The sequence below is a fragment of the Chelonia mydas genome, chromosome 1 (genome assembly GCF_015237465.2).
Source record: "Chelonia mydas isolate rCheMyd1 chromosome 1, rCheMyd1.pri.v2, whole genome shotgun sequence".
Taxonomy (NCBI): domain Eukaryota; kingdom Metazoa; phylum Chordata; order Testudines; family Cheloniidae; genus Chelonia; species Chelonia mydas.
Genome location: NC_057849.1, coordinates 58,770,556 through 58,785,861, shown reverse-complemented (window position 1 = coordinate 58,785,861; position 15,306 = coordinate 58,770,556). Strand labels below are relative to the sequence as shown.

The 15,306-nt window shown below is 37.5% G+C and overlaps 1 protein-coding gene across 20 annotated transcripts in view; it reads left to right on the top strand.

Annotated features, from left to right (window-relative positions):
• Positions 1–15,306, top strand: part of LRCH1 (leucine rich repeats and calponin homology domain containing 1) — a 256,777-nt gene that overhangs the window by 196,296 nt on the left and 45,175 nt on the right. For 12 of the 20 annotated variants that reach the window (XR_005224569.2, XR_005224561.2, XR_005224560.2 and 9 more), the window contains 7 exons: positions 929–996; positions 2,028–2,114; positions 4,917–5,006; positions 5,114–5,150; positions 5,703–5,819; positions 9,445–9,492; positions 10,861–10,933. Coding sequence is in view for 10 of the 20 variants with exons in the window: in XM_043522418.1 (XP_043378353.1) it covers positions 929–996; positions 2,028–2,114; positions 4,917–5,006; positions 5,114–5,150; positions 5,703–5,819; positions 9,445–9,492; positions 10,861–10,933 (520 nt within the window). In the remaining 10 variants the exon portion in view is untranslated. The remainder of the gene's footprint in view (positions 1–928; positions 997–2,027; positions 2,115–4,916; positions 5,007–5,113; positions 5,151–5,702; positions 5,820–9,444; positions 9,493–10,860; positions 10,934–15,306) is intronic. The other 8 variants (XR_005224562.2, XM_043522436.1, XM_043522437.1 and 5 more) reach the window with 3 other exon arrangements.

The following is a 15,306-nucleotide window of genomic DNA, read 5'->3' as shown; positions in this document are numbered from 1 at the left end:
TGGACAAACGCAATTTTGATTGATTAATGGAGGGTTGGATGAGCACCCACAAAGCCTGATTGATGAGGACTAGACACACACACAACCTCCACCGTGAGGAGCTACACTTGTCTGTAAGAGTGTATCTTTCATCATATAAATGTACCTGCTGACAAATAAATATTTTCCTACTGCACTTCAAACGCCAACCCCAGTGTTCCACTCCTTCCTTCCTCATATATTGCCAATCCCCAAGTACACATTAAAAAAACCTAGAAAATGAATGCAGCAAAACTTTGTTATGAAGCACTCAGGATTACTGTACACATGTCTGACACAAACCCATCGAAACAAGGAAATGAGAAGTGACCTAAATTATTCTCTTTCTCCACCCACAAGCACACATCTTTACATTATCACAACTACAGTACAAAACAGATCATGCACCACTTAGGAACGAAGCTCTTTGTGTATTAATCTGTCTTTAAATAGTGACAGAATGGTCTTGATTCTTCTCCCACATATGGGAGTTTAACACCAGTGTAAATCCACTGATTTCAGTGGAGTTACTCCTGATTTAGTGTGGTGTAAATGAGAGAAGAATTAGGCTCATGCTTAATTGGTGGGTTATTTGCATACATCAGAAGGATATGAGAGAAAATGGGGGCATTCAGTCATAATTCTCAAGTTGGTTGACTTATTTTTATATTTAAATGAGGTTAGGCTTTGCCCTCAATAAAATGTGACAATTTAATGAAAGTTGGTGTAATCAGTATCTTGGTTGGGGGTGGAGAAATAGCAATGAAGCACAGACTTTAGATTGCTTCAATTAACTACTCTAAACTAATAAATGAACTAGGTCAGTGCTTAGTCAGAAGAGGAAACTTATTATCTGTCTACTTTAATAGCAAATTTCTGTCCTAATGTTCAGTATAATGTCTGCTCACAGGGCAGAGAGGCAGAATGTGATGAATTATTGCGAATAGAAGAAGACACACATTGGCAAACAGAAGGAATGTAAGTATTCATTTATGTACATAATGAAATAATATTGGTTATCAATTTTAGGTGACCTAAATTTAATTTGCCTTTTGAGTATTTCCTTACCAGCTTCTTGTTTTGTATACAAGGAAGCATAACATTTATATAACAATCGAATTTGTCTGCATTTTGGTATTTTTAGTGCATTGATTAACACAGTGAAAATTATATTAAAATGCTGTAATACTGTATTATATTTAAGGAGAGGGCAGGTGTTGTTCAACTAGACACTGACATTACATCTGCTAATAGTATTTGTAAAAGGGCTGTGTCAACATTTTTAAGGCCAAAGTTTGACCTATGTTAAAAATGTTATAATTTGATTGGAAAAATGCTGAAACCTAGGGGGGGTGTGTGTGTGTGTATGTATGTATGTATGTATGTATGTATGTATGTTTTAACACACTTTCCTGGCCCTGTAATAATAGTGAATTCAAAACCACCGTTTCAAGACTGGTGCTGACAACCGTCAGTCGATGAACATACATGAAACAGATGAGTTACAATGAAAGGGAACTGTTAATTGAAGGGTTTGCTAAGCAAAGCAGCAGTGTTTGTTTGTGCTTTGCCAAAAGTTCAAATGAAAAAAAAAATCAGTAGTTGCCAAAAGAATAAACAAAAATTAGGTGCTTTTATACTACAGACATTGAAAACTAAAGGGTAAAATGCTATTTTAAAACCTGCCAGTGTCTCCCTCATACTAGAACAATAAACTTTATTAATCAAGGGAAAAAAATTGTTGGTAATTAAATTTATTTCAGCGTCGGAAGTCAGGCTGTTTAAATTGATTGAAACGATAGATGGGGGAATAACTATTTAGTTCATCGGCTTCTAAACTGACTTCCTAGTTTCCACACGAAAATTGCCAAATCCTACATCTGTATATTAATCGGCACAAATGCAGGGTTTTGCAATACAATTTAAATAGCCAATTAGAAAATATTGCCCATTGATTTAAATTCTAACTCCTTTGATACTCACCCTAGTGTCTTTGTTTCCTACCGTAGAACGAATACATCAAATAAGCAAAGTATTGATATAGCCATGATAGATCATTTAAAAGAAGCAGTAGATTTGCTGCAAGATCCCAACAGGTATGCTCATGTCAGAGGGTCTCCTGTTGTAAATAATATGTTGTATGGGAAATTCTGTGAGGATCAAAGTTAAAAAATGCGCTCTCACTCTTTTTTTTTTTTTTTTTTTTTTTACATGACTAAATGCCTTCTGCCCTGCATGAATGGGATGTGGGATGTTAACTAGACAGCAGGGGATATGGCATGGTGCCTGGAAGGGCATGGGGGATGCAAGAATGCACAGTTTGCAAGATGGGTCTGGCTTCTCCTCCTCTTCGGATCCTTCACCTTTCCATTGCCTGACGGTGAGGGGACTGGGCTGGCTGACAGGCTCTTGCATACCCCTCCCACCATTTAAACTTTTCCAAGCTTTTCAATAGCTTCTTATACTTGTTAGCTGCCCTGCCCCCCTTCCCTTTAGTTGTAGCATAGGAGTTGTATTTTCAGCATACTTCTGGACTGTCTAATTGTCTATTTTGGGATGAGGGAGAATTTTTCCCATTGGGTCAAACTGACTGAGTGGGTTTTTGTTTTTTTTTAATCTTTGTCATAGTGTTATGGAGGCTGAACTAGGTTGAAAGCAATAGAACTTGAAAGTTTAACATTAGGAAAGGTACGGTTGGCTAGTTTGTCGCAACTTGTAGGTAAATGCTAAAAGGGTCAGCTCCCAGAAATAAATGAGACATGGGATTTCGCTAGTTGACCTCATGCCTATAGGAGATGGGGCCACCTGAAGTCTTCAGGGAGCAGTAGAGAGGATTCCGAAGTGAGGAGAGTCCTAGGGGCAGTTTGAGAAGGGTCTAACCTGAGTTATTGGTTATAAGGTGGGAGTTTTGTATCCCCACAATGGAACCAGTTAAATGTCTGGTATGTGAAAGAGGGGGTGGTGCATAGCCCCCCTATTCCATGTTAAATTAATAAAGTTGTGGCCTGACATTTAAATTCATCCCTGCATCTGTCATTCAGTCACCTGAATATTCTGATTAAAGTATGTTTGGCTGTTGAAGTTATTTGTTAGCATACATGGTGTTCTGCAGGAATGGGTTATCAGATGTTCTTAATTTGACAAGCTAATAAAAAAGAAAATTAATTGTTATGTGACCTTTTGACTAAGAGTAGCTTAGATATAATCTTCCCTGGATAGTATGCACTAGATTCCCATGATGTTAACACAGTGGTGCCCAAACTTTTCCTGTCGCTATCTCCCCACCCTTACCAGAAATGAAATCTGTCCATGCCCCTGCCCCCCTTCATTACTGCACAGTTGGCTCAACAGAGAAGCTTGGGGGAGCAGCTGGGGCTTGGGGGCAGAGCTGGGGGTGGGGACAGAGCCAGGGGCAGAGTGGAGCTGGGGCCGAAGCAGGGGGTACAGTGGAGTTGCAGCTGGGGCGAGAGCTGGGCTGGGAACGGAGCTGCAGCTGGGACCAGAGATGGGCAGGGGACAGAGTGGGGCTGCGTGGTGTCTCCCCACCCTCTGTGGGGGCTGGCCCTGCCACGCCCCCCCAAACATTCCTCTACACCCCATTAAGGTGGTGCACCCCACAGTTTGGGAACCACTGTGTTAACAGGAACTGTAAATGTAATAGAAAACATAGATGAAGAAAAGCTAACTAATCCAGCCTTCTAGTTGTACAGAACTGTTCCCCACAATGGTTTTTCTGATGCTTTGTATAGCCTAATTTAAACTTTTTCTAGGGATGCATTAGAAAAAGAATATAATCCCCAGTCTATACTTGCAATTGCCCAGTGGGAGTAGGAGCAGGACCTTTGTGAATGAACAAAGGATCAGTTTTTTCAGTTGTTCTAGTGAATGTATTGCCTGCTCACTTTGAAAATATTTCCCCTTTTAGTTCAGAAGATGAATTTACTTTAGCTCGTGCTGGACAGTTGTCTCTATAGAAATGTTTGTTAGTTTGAAATAGGTAAAGCAGATGTTTTTGCTTTGTAAAAGAGAAATAAGCTTGCCAGTTAGAAAAGTTTGTTCATGTTAGTTCTGAATTCAGTAAATGCAACATTCCAAGTGGCATTGCTTCTGCACCTCACCTGAGGCATTCTCTTTTAGTTGGAACAAGTGCTGCTATTTAAAAAAAAAAAAATTAGTTTAAAAAATGTGTTAATTAAACATAACAACGAGAAGGTCTTGTTTGTCACTTAATAACTCAGTGCTGTAACCCATAACAGTACACATCTCCTTTCCCCTACCAAACCAAGAAGAGACATTTAAAAATGTAATGAATTGTTGTTTTAATATTTCAGTTTAACTAGATTTCTTATTCTGAATATATGTTATGAAGCAAATATATTTGCAATACTCACATGTCTGTGAATATTCAGATGGGCCATTTATTTCAAATACTGCTGTTCAGGATAGCCAATCATGCTGTACATATATACAAAACCAGTAAAGAGAAATGTAGAAAATAAAATATGTAGGTTATTCTTTTTCTTTGTGATTTTAAGATGTGCTTAATTACATATCTATAGTCTGAACAGTAAAGAGCAAGTTGCACTATTTTCCCAATTAATATTTTGCTATTTTTGGCAGTTCCAACCCACTTCTAAAGAATAATGGGAACTAGTATTCTGTTGGATTTGCGTATGTACAGTTGAATAAGAATTTGTATAACCTACTGACCAAGGTTTAATATTGTAGTCTTGCATTTGGGTACTGAAGTGAGTGGTGTGTAGATGGGGAGTTGTAAGTAGTTGAACAAGTTAGAAGAAAACCATCATTTAATATACCCATTTTTAAAAATTAAATACTTAATAGAACGTTCAGCAAAGATATACCCCAGTGCATTGTTTTTATTTCAAACCTTACAGATTAAGCATGGATATTACAGAGAGCAGTGGTGTGAATCTGTATCCCATGGAACCAGCAACAGATTTAGAATTACAGGAGTCTACAGTAAAGTGTGTTTATATTCCTTTTTCAGAAAAATAATGGATTTGCTAAATTTCATATTCAAGATTCTACACTTCAAAATTTAATGTGTTGTGTTTTATATATCCACATACAGTGGCCAAATGCAGATGGAGGAGGCTCCTATCTATCAGGTACGTTGTCACTGTATTACAAAAGATCCAAGAGAGAGACTGAAAATGGGTCACCAATTACATTAGCTATTGGACCAGTAAATGAACAAAGTTTAGTGGTCTGCAAGAGAAAAATGTAGCTGCAGTTATTTTCAGAATTTCACACATTTTGTAAAATTAATTTTGCTTTCACAAATTTTTTAAATAGCTCATAAGGACTTTTTTAATGTACAGATATTTAGTTATTTTTAATCTCTGTAGTCCTTTGCCTTCACTGTGGCGACTATGCTTGTTGCTGCAATCATAAATCTGCCTGCAATTGTCCCATTGAGCCAAATACTTCAAGTATTGTAATGGCCATAAAAATAGATGAACAGTTTGCAGCCCTTCGCTAAATGCACTCTTGTTTGTTTTTCTTCCTACCCTATCATTCCACTGTTCACTACCACTGTGGGATTGCTCTTCACAGTATTTGTACAAAACTACTTGTTATAGTGTGTTAAGAAAAAGTTGGGTATTTGTTTCTGATCCCCAGCAGTGTGCATAAAGTCTCAACAGATGTGTACATTGCAGAATGAAAATGCTGAGGAGGAACTAGAATTTCAGAAGAGGAGAGAATTGATTATAGAGAAAACCAAGACTGAAGCCAAACTAGCATGTGAGCAGGATGAGAAGCAACTACTGAGTCAGGTATGGAGGAGCCTGGGTACAACATATTTATCTAGTCCTAGGACCTTGAAAAGGGATTCCAAAGAATGTTATCCTATTCGTTGGTGTGCAAATAGAAGTATTGTTCTATAGGATAAAACATGACTACTCTGGGGGTTTATGCCTTACCATGAACATAACGGCCATAGTGAGTCAGACCAGTGGTCTATCTAGCCAAGTATCCTGTCTCTGACAGTGGCCAGTGCCAGTTGCTTGAGGGAATGAAAGAGCAGGATAATTTCAAGTGACCCCTCCCCTGTCTTCCGGTCCCACCTTCTGGCAGTTGGTGGTTTAGGGAAACCCATAGCATGGGGTGGCATCTCTGCCTTCTTGGCTAATAACATTAATGGACCTATCCTCCATGAATTTACCTAATTCATTTTTTAACCCATTTATAGTTTTGGCCTTCACAATATCCCCTGGCAATGAATTTCATGGGTTGACTTTGCACTGTGTGAAGAAATACTTCCTTTGGTTTGTTTTAAACCTTCTGCCTATTAATGTCATTTGGTGACCCCTAGTTCTTATGTTATGTGAAGGGGTTAATAACACTTCCCTATTCCCTTTCTCCATTACCATTCATGAATGTATAGAACTCTACCATATCCCCCTTAGTCATCTCTTTTTTTAAGATGAACAGTCCCGGTCTGTATCTCTTCTCGTCAAAAAGCTGTTCCATGCCCTTAATCATTTTTGTTGCCTTTCTCTGCATCTCTTCAATTCTAATATATCTCTTTTGAAATGGGACTATCAGAACTGCACTCAATATTCCAGGTTTGGCTGTATGGTGGATTTATATGGTGACATTATCATAATTTGTTTTATCATCTCTCTCTCTCTTTCCTAATGGTTCCTAGCACTCTGTTAGCTTTTTTGATTGTTTCTGCACATTGAGCAGATGTTTTCAGAGAACTATCCACGATGACTTCAAGATCTCTTTTTTGAGTGGTAACAGCTAATTTAGACCCCATGATTTTGTATGTATAGTTGGGATTATATATTCCAATGTACATTACTTTGCATTTATCAACATTGAATTTTATCTGCCATTTTATCACCCAGTCACATAGTTCAATGAGATCCCTTTGTAACTCTTCAGTCAGCTTTGGACTTAACTATTTTGAGTAATTTTGTATCATCTGCAAATTTGCCACCTCACTATTTACCCTCTTTGTCCAGAACATTTATGAATATGTTGAACAGCACAGGTCTCAATACAGACCCTACGGGAGCACTGCTATTAATCTTTCTAAGGATTTGGCTCTAGAATAAAAATAAATAAGAATTAGCTACTGGGGGAGAGGAACTGGTGTATTGAAATTCAGCATAGCAGGAGACATTTATAATGGAGATTTTGTAAAATACAGTGACTTTAATCTTGTAGGAAAAGAGAGGACACAACACCTAGCAGGATTTGGCCCTTCAATAAAGTTGAAAAAATATTTCTTCAAGATATGTGTTATTAGGCTATTGTAAACAATAGTGTTTAAAACACAAAAGTTTAATTTTACAAGAAAAAAAACTATTTACACGTTGAAGTAATTATTAATCTTCAGGATATCTTGATTTTTGAATGTGTTGTAGTCATCAAAATTTAAGATGTCTGAAACCTGTGAATTTTTGTTGATATTTATTATCTTGAACTTTGATTTTGACAGTGTCCTTGCAACAAGCCACAGAGAACATAGTCATATATCATTTCACATACAATTAATTTGCTAATTCCTTTAGTATCTTCTGTGTATCCAGAATCTCTAATTGTGTATCTTGAATTTCTTCTTTGAGTGATTGCACATGTCCATTTCACCTGTAGAGGGCGCGTGTGTGTGTGCCTGTGCCTCATGCGTAAGGCTACGATTTAGTCACGGGTATTGTTAGTAAATGTCACGGATAGGTCACGGGCAATAACCAAAAAGTCATGGCCAGTGACCTGTCAGTGACTTTTAGTAAAAATATCCCTAACTAAATTCTACCTGCTTCGGGGGGGCCCACCTGGGGCCCTGCCACCGCTGCTTCTCCGGGCGGGGGGGCAGCCCAGGGCCCCGCCGCCACCACCATGCCTGCTGGGAGGGGGCACCCTGGGGCCCTACCGCTACCACGCCAGGCTGGGGGTGGCCTGCGGCGCCACTGTTGCTCCTGGACCACTGCTCTGGGCCAGCACCTGGGACCCGTTGTCTGGGGCCACCGGAGCAGCAGCTGATGCAACTGGACCCAGAGCAGCCCCAGCAGGGTGGTCCTGTGGTTAGCTGCTGCAGCTGCGGAAGTCACGGAGGTCCCAGAAAGTCATGGAATCTGTGACTTTCCATGACCTCCATGAAAGATTTGCAGCCTTACTCATGAGCAGTTAGAGAAGATTTTCCCCTCAGCAATACCTGTCAGGGCTGCATGAGTACCGTTTTTCATCAGTGTTATAAAAGTGACTTTTTTGATATAGCATGATTATTATATACTGTAACATATCTGGCCTGTTGAGCAGGTAGTGCCAGGATGTCTGTTACGGACTTAGACCCCTTTAGCTCTGGGGTTGCTGAAAGCTGTCGTCTCCAGGCAGGACACATGATGAAGAGGGATCTACTGACTTAGAGTGCTCTTATTCAGTCTAGAGAAGATAAGGGTTGATTAAAACCCTGAGGGAAGGCCTTTCATGAAGACTTGGCAGCAGCCCTAGGAGGTACACAGGAAAGCCTATGCAGTGGGGAAGGGTGTGTCTTCTCCCATCCCAGCTTGCTGAAAGTTGGAAGCAGTCTTAGTGGTTGGGGCCAAGTGTTCTGCATTGCTTTGTTTGTTCCAAAACTTTTTTGCAGTAATAAAGCTGGCCCTGAGGAAAAGGTGTTGCATTGAACTGTGGTTTGGCCTTTATTTTACCTTCCATAACTGGTGTATCTGCCCACTGGCTTACATATAAATGATATGTTAGTACTTGTAAGTCATGTTGTGAAATATGCAGCATACATTGTCAGTCTGATTCTGTTTAAAGAAGTGGCAAAAGATAAGTTGTACCATTATTGTAGAACTGACTCCTGGTAAATCTTTAAATCTATATTAAAATAGTTTTGTTTGGTGCTTGTTTAAATTATGAACTCCATAGAACACCCTGAAATATTGACCTCTCCACGCAGGAACCATATATTAAAATGTTATAACTTCTGAAACAAATATAATAACCAACTTACGTGCTAGATTATTTTTAAAAGTCTACAAATTACTTTTATTTCTATTCTAAATTAGGAAAATTTCTGTTCTAACTGAGGAAAATTTAATAAACTCAAAGTTTGCGCACTTAATGAGACTGTCACTAGCTCATTTAAGAATAGAAATGTGTACATGTGTTCAAGAAAAAGAATTGTTTCACTGAAAGGTTAACTAGTCTTTGAAGATGAAAAGTATTATGTAAATGCTAAATATTATTCCTATTAGTTTAGGATTGTACTGTAGTTTTTACTTTAAGTCTATTTACTCTAATTTTCCTTGATGAAAGTATGGGTAGAATGGCATAGGTTCCCTAAATCTCTCTCTATGGCAGTGTGAATCTACCTATGAACAAAATGCTCTTTACTGTATGATAAATTTACTTACTGAACCACTTTATTTCTATTCAAACATGCAGAATGATCTGATTGTCTGGAATATAGGAGGACGCAGTTCTCACAATGAGGTGAGATACTACTAGTATTGTGTGTGTGTCTATAATGTAAATTTTAGTTTTGATTTACACATTGTCCAGTGTCAGTGTATTTTTGACTATTTCTACCTGTTAAGAATGAAGTTGGTAATTGAACATCATTTGAGTTAAAATGATAAGTGATTGTCTTCCATTTCTATTTGCTGTAGCCTGTGTAATTTGATCCTTTTCTTAGTGTTTAATTGAACATAAACATGCAATCCTGGAACTGTTTCTGATGTAATGCAGAGTATGTTGATTATATATGTTGATTATATGTAAGAGCATACCTCTGTTTTATTTCATTATACTTTCCCAAATTCTGCCACCTGGTGTTGAGTAGTACCCTATCCCACGAGAACTCCCATTGATTTCAGTGGGACTTCTTCTTGAATACAGTACATTCTGCCAAGAGTGGCCCTTTATAGTAGATTTCAGAAGGAAAAGTTATTTCCTTGGCCCCATTCTCCTCCATGGAAGCAGTCTCAGGAGGAAGCTAAAGGAAAGGAAACATCTGAGGTTTTCCTTGTGGAGATTTGTTGTTAATGGTTCCCTTGGGGAGGCAGCATCTGCTGCCCCATTAACTGTGTGGATGGCTCACAAATTCAGTGGACCGTGAGCGAATCAGGTGAGAGCACTGTGGCTGCTCCCTGCTCTCCACAGACTTACACCCACTTTCTGCCATTGTAGCTCCAATAAAGCCTTGGTGGTGGGACTCCTATAACCTGTGGCTCCCCCAGGAAGCCCCTTTTCTGGTTGATTCCCACCATGGAGTCTGTGTGGGCACAGAAAGATAATACAGTCTGTGCTGTACTATCTTTCCAGTCTTAGCTCTCCATGGTACAGAAGGGTAGAGTGTTTATCCTCCATATTCTTCTACCCACTGCTGTACTCCTTCCTTTCCTCCTGCATAGATCTGCAGACCCAGTTCAAGGTCAAGGGGAAGGATGCTCTGAGGTGTCTAAGTAACATCCCCCTTTCAGGTTTTTCTTGCTTGGATTTGAGCTGGTTTTTCTTCCGAAGAATTTCACAATACAGTAGGCAAAGCTGTGATGAATTATTGTTCATGTGAAATGTTTGTGTAATATTAAAGTGATGATGTGAAAGAAAACTGAAAAATAATCAGATGAAGTTAGAACAGTGGGACAAATCCTGCAGTTCTTACTCAGTCAGAATCCCCTTTATAGTCACCAGGAGATTTGATGGAATAAAGAGTGAATTAGGGTTACAGGATGTGAGCCTATAATGTTAACAATTTGGGGGAAATAATTGTAATGCTGCATGATTGAACCTCTATATTTTGTGTAAACAATTGTGCTGAGATGTACAGTTTCTTACTCATATCTATCTTGAAACACACAGAGTAAGGAAAAAACTCCCACACAATCTCCTACTACAAACAACACCGCTCCTTTTGGCCTGAAGCCACGATCAGGTAAGATTGTGAAAAAGAATAAATTACAAGAGGGCTGCTTCTCCAGCAAACTCAAGGACCTTTGTTTTCTTCTATCTTATCCCCATCCAACAGGAATCAACAAGTCTCTTTTTAGTTTCTTAAGCCTGTGCTTACTGGTGGTGAATGTTCACTTACAATAGATATATATTTAGAAAGAAAGGAGGCAAAAACACTGTCCCCAAAACACTGAAAAAAAGTACAGTAGAAGAAGTAACTTTTCAGCACATTTTATATGGATCAGTTTTCATCCCTCATTTTTTTCATATATAAAAACACCATATATCTGCCTGATGCATCAGTTTAAATCCTATGTTCACCTGGTTGACATACAGAGATACATTTTAAAGCTGTGAATAAATAAATTTATATGATAACTAGGTTTATTCAGGTAATTATTGTGCATTGCTCTGAAAATATATTCGTGAGTTTTTCCATATGAGTATGTATAAATATCAAATTAGGTGTTAACATAACTGCAGTCTGTAGCAGAATGAATTTGTGATGTGCTAAATGTGTAATCACTGACATTTTAATTAGTGTGTTCATATAAACCAATTTTAATTGCTAGAGTATTAAGAATGAACAATCTCTTTTTTAAAATGGGATCAGATGTAGGATGACATCGTTTTTCTTTTGTTTGCTGAAATATGCAATATTAGAAGTCCTCTCACATTGTCTTTGAAGTATATCATGGCTTAGATTTTTTTAAATTTATTTCAGCTTCCTAAAAATGTAATTGTGTTGTTTTTTTTTTTTTCACCACTAATACCTTTAATCGAATGCTGGTAAGCCACTACAAGCCTGTAGCTTTCATAATGAAATATTTCAGAAATAGCAGCACATTTTCATATTTGAATGCATTATAAGAAATTGTACCCTTAGAATTTATTAAAGCAAAAAAAAGGGATAATGAAACAAAGAAAACGTTGTTGAACCAAAATGGTGTCATTATTGAGAGCATTTAATTCCCTGTTCAGTTGAGATGATGGGAAAGGTATGCAACTTAACCAGGATACCCAAAAGTTTTAGATTTGTTCAGAACCAAGGCTTAACAGCTTAACAAACTGAAAAGTACAAGCATTCTTGTGTATCCTTACTGCTTCAATTAATTTTAAATATACGCCAACATATCAATGCCCTCCACTCCTGACAACTCAGTGTGTAAAAAAAGGACCTCCTCTTTTGTATATATGTTAAGTAATTTAACCCTTATGTCTCAGTTGTTTTTCATATAATATTGAACAGACAACCTGAAACCCATTATTGCATAGTGCTTTACTTTACGCTTGCTCACACCAGTTTTGCAAGTGTCATTTCATGGGTTTCAATTGGATTACTCGTGATTTACACCAGATCAAACAATGGAATTATGCTGGTGTGAAATCAGAATCAGGCCCAATGTCTTCTCCCATGATATAACATTAGTGTGAGAGGCCTGGTCTATGCTAATGAAGTAAGTTGACCGAAGTTACACTTGATATTTAGGTAAAGATACATACCTTAAGTCAACGTAGCTTAGATAGACTTACAGTGGTATCTACATCATGCTATATCGATGGGAAATGCTCTCCCATCAACTTATTGCATCTTCACCAGACCTGCTAAATTGATGCCTGCTGGATCAATCACAGCAGCGCTGATTTAGCCTTCAGTGAAGACATGCCCTTAGTTGATCATGCGCTGTAACCCAGCGTGCTGTGATGAAACATTATAAATGAAATTTGACACCTTGGAAATTACTCACCTCATCTATCCCATTTCCCCCAAAAAAGCAAGTGCTTCATTCAGGCATTAAATCTAGTCCTTTAATGTAGTTTACCCACACATTAGAGCTGAAGATAGTATAGCTGTGAAGACACCTGCCCTATTAGTGAACCTTGTGTGTATTTGCCTTTTCAAGTCAAAACTGGTTGACTTGACACATCTCTAATTTCTTCAGGTAATGCCATCGTACTTTTCAAGCTTTTTTTTCTTCTCAAAGAATGTACAAATCTAAACCCTTCCACCAGTCAGTGTTTGCTTGTACAAATGTACAAATCTAAACCCTTCCAAACAGTGTTTGCTTCTTAATTACCTACATCCTTATTGCCATAGAGCTGGTCTTGGAATCCAAACATGCTGTGTGCGCCTGTAAAGTTAGTATTATAGATTTCAGTTCAGTTTAGAGTTGAGGTTTAATAGCTTTTTTATTTAAGTAATATGTGGCCTTGTGGGAGAAAACCTAAAAAAAACTTTGGACTAATTTTTAGCACTTTACTGATACAATTTAAATTTTATGGGAACAGATCAAATTATTTTAATAATAGTGCAAGATTTGTTTTAAATTATGCTAACCAAAATTTGTAAATCTTGCTCTGAAAACAGAAATAAGAAAGATGTGATAGAAAAGAATATACCAGAGGGGAAAAAATGAGGGGGCAGACTTTCAAGCAAAACATGCCCTTCAGAGTGTATATTTTATTTTCCCTATTTGATTCTACTTAAAATTAATGTTTTGCTTTCTATTTAATATTATTTCACTGTGTCAGTGATTTATGTCTCTAGGAAAGGTAAAAATAAACAGAGTAGTAGACTTCTGGTAGTGATTCCAGCTTTTTGAAGAACATACACAAAGCCTGCTTCCAGAGGATAAACCACAGTTACTTAGATTTCTCTGTCAGCCCATACTAGATCTGTGTTCATGAGTAAAAGTTCTTCTTATACCTACATTTTAAGGCTCGCCAAAACATGAGGAAAAATCCATACATGATGCCTAATTAGGTATCCAAAGAAAATGTTTTTCAAAGGTAATGAGTATGCTATCCTGACCTTTTGGTGTATAGCCTTTTTTAATAAAAGGGTCAAACTGCTATACAGAAGTTAAAAGGAGAAACTCGGTGCATTTTGAATTAGTCTGTCTTATATATACACTTTTGAAGAGTGGATCTCTCTAATTCACACGAGTGATTGGAAAAACATTTGAACTTGACTAAATATTGTAAAGAAATAAGTAATATGAATTTCCTTTTAACAATAATTCTGCTGCTTGGAAACACTTTCATACTCTGAGCAGGAATATCTCTGAACAGTTCATGGATTTACTCTTGATTTTTCAAATAGATCAAAGCACTATTAGTAATCGTGGTGCTATTGTAGATAAATTTGAGAATTTCCTAAACTTCTTGCCATGTCATTCACTATAAAACCTTAGTTTTACTCAGAACTTGTTTGGATGTACCCACACCATCTCATACCCTTTGCAGTATTCAAAATTATTCATTTCTACTTTTGTGCCATTTTTACTTAGTTTTTCTTTCATGACTTTTACTGAACAGAGTGGCTTGCAAGCCTAACTGAGGAGCAATGCTTGTGTCCTCAAAAGCTACACTAAGTACTGAAAAAAAAATCAACATACAAGGCCTTTCGCAGTAGAAATTCCACAGGAAATGAAGAATAGACTGTTCATTAATTGAAACAAAACTCTGAAATACACGTCTGCATCAAGTCCCTTCATTTTTGTAGCCCTAGCACATTAAAGCAGATTTAGTTTGCATTGACATGTGCTGGAAACTCATTTTTTTTTATGTCAGTTGCAAAGAGTAACTGAGAATCAATTAGTAATTATTTTTCTCTTCTTCATTAGTTAGAAAAATAGTAACTCTATGTCCTCTCATTTATTGTTACATTTAATTTCTTCCCAGGAAGTGAATTGGCTGGTATGTGTACTTGGAAACTCATGAGAATCATTTTTAACAAATGAGACTGACAGTGCTGGCAATATTGTTTCAGACCCATACTGTTTTAGCAGGTGTTGATCCTACTTGAAGTGTGTTAGGTAGGTTTTGCTGACTCATTGATGCAGCTGGCTCCTTATCCCACAGGATATAAGTGAGCTTGGAGTAGCTGGAGTCAGAGTGAACTGAGGTTTGGAACACACAAATTCTAAGGAAAAGAACACTAAGAGCAGCCAAACCTAATGATTTAGAGAGGGTGATGGTTGTGATATTATTTTTAATTACTCTAGTTAACCTGTCAGATTCCAGAAAGGGTGAATTCTTTTTCTTTCAGTATGTGTAGCTTTATTTGGAGTGGGGCAAGGCTTTTTACTGAGGCTTTATTTATTTTTGCCTTTTTTTCATTTTAATATTTAAAAAATACGTTTTCATTGAACTGGTATAAATCATTGCCTTTTTAAAATCTAAATGCTAATTTTCATGTTTATAATTAATCTAGATTTCTATAAGGTACTGTAAACTCACCTATTTAAATGGAATTAGGATTACAGTTTGGCATTCAAAAAGGCAACATGTAATAGCATCCAAAGACCTCATTCAGAATCAGGGCCCAAAGCTTAAATTGTACGTGGTGGAAAA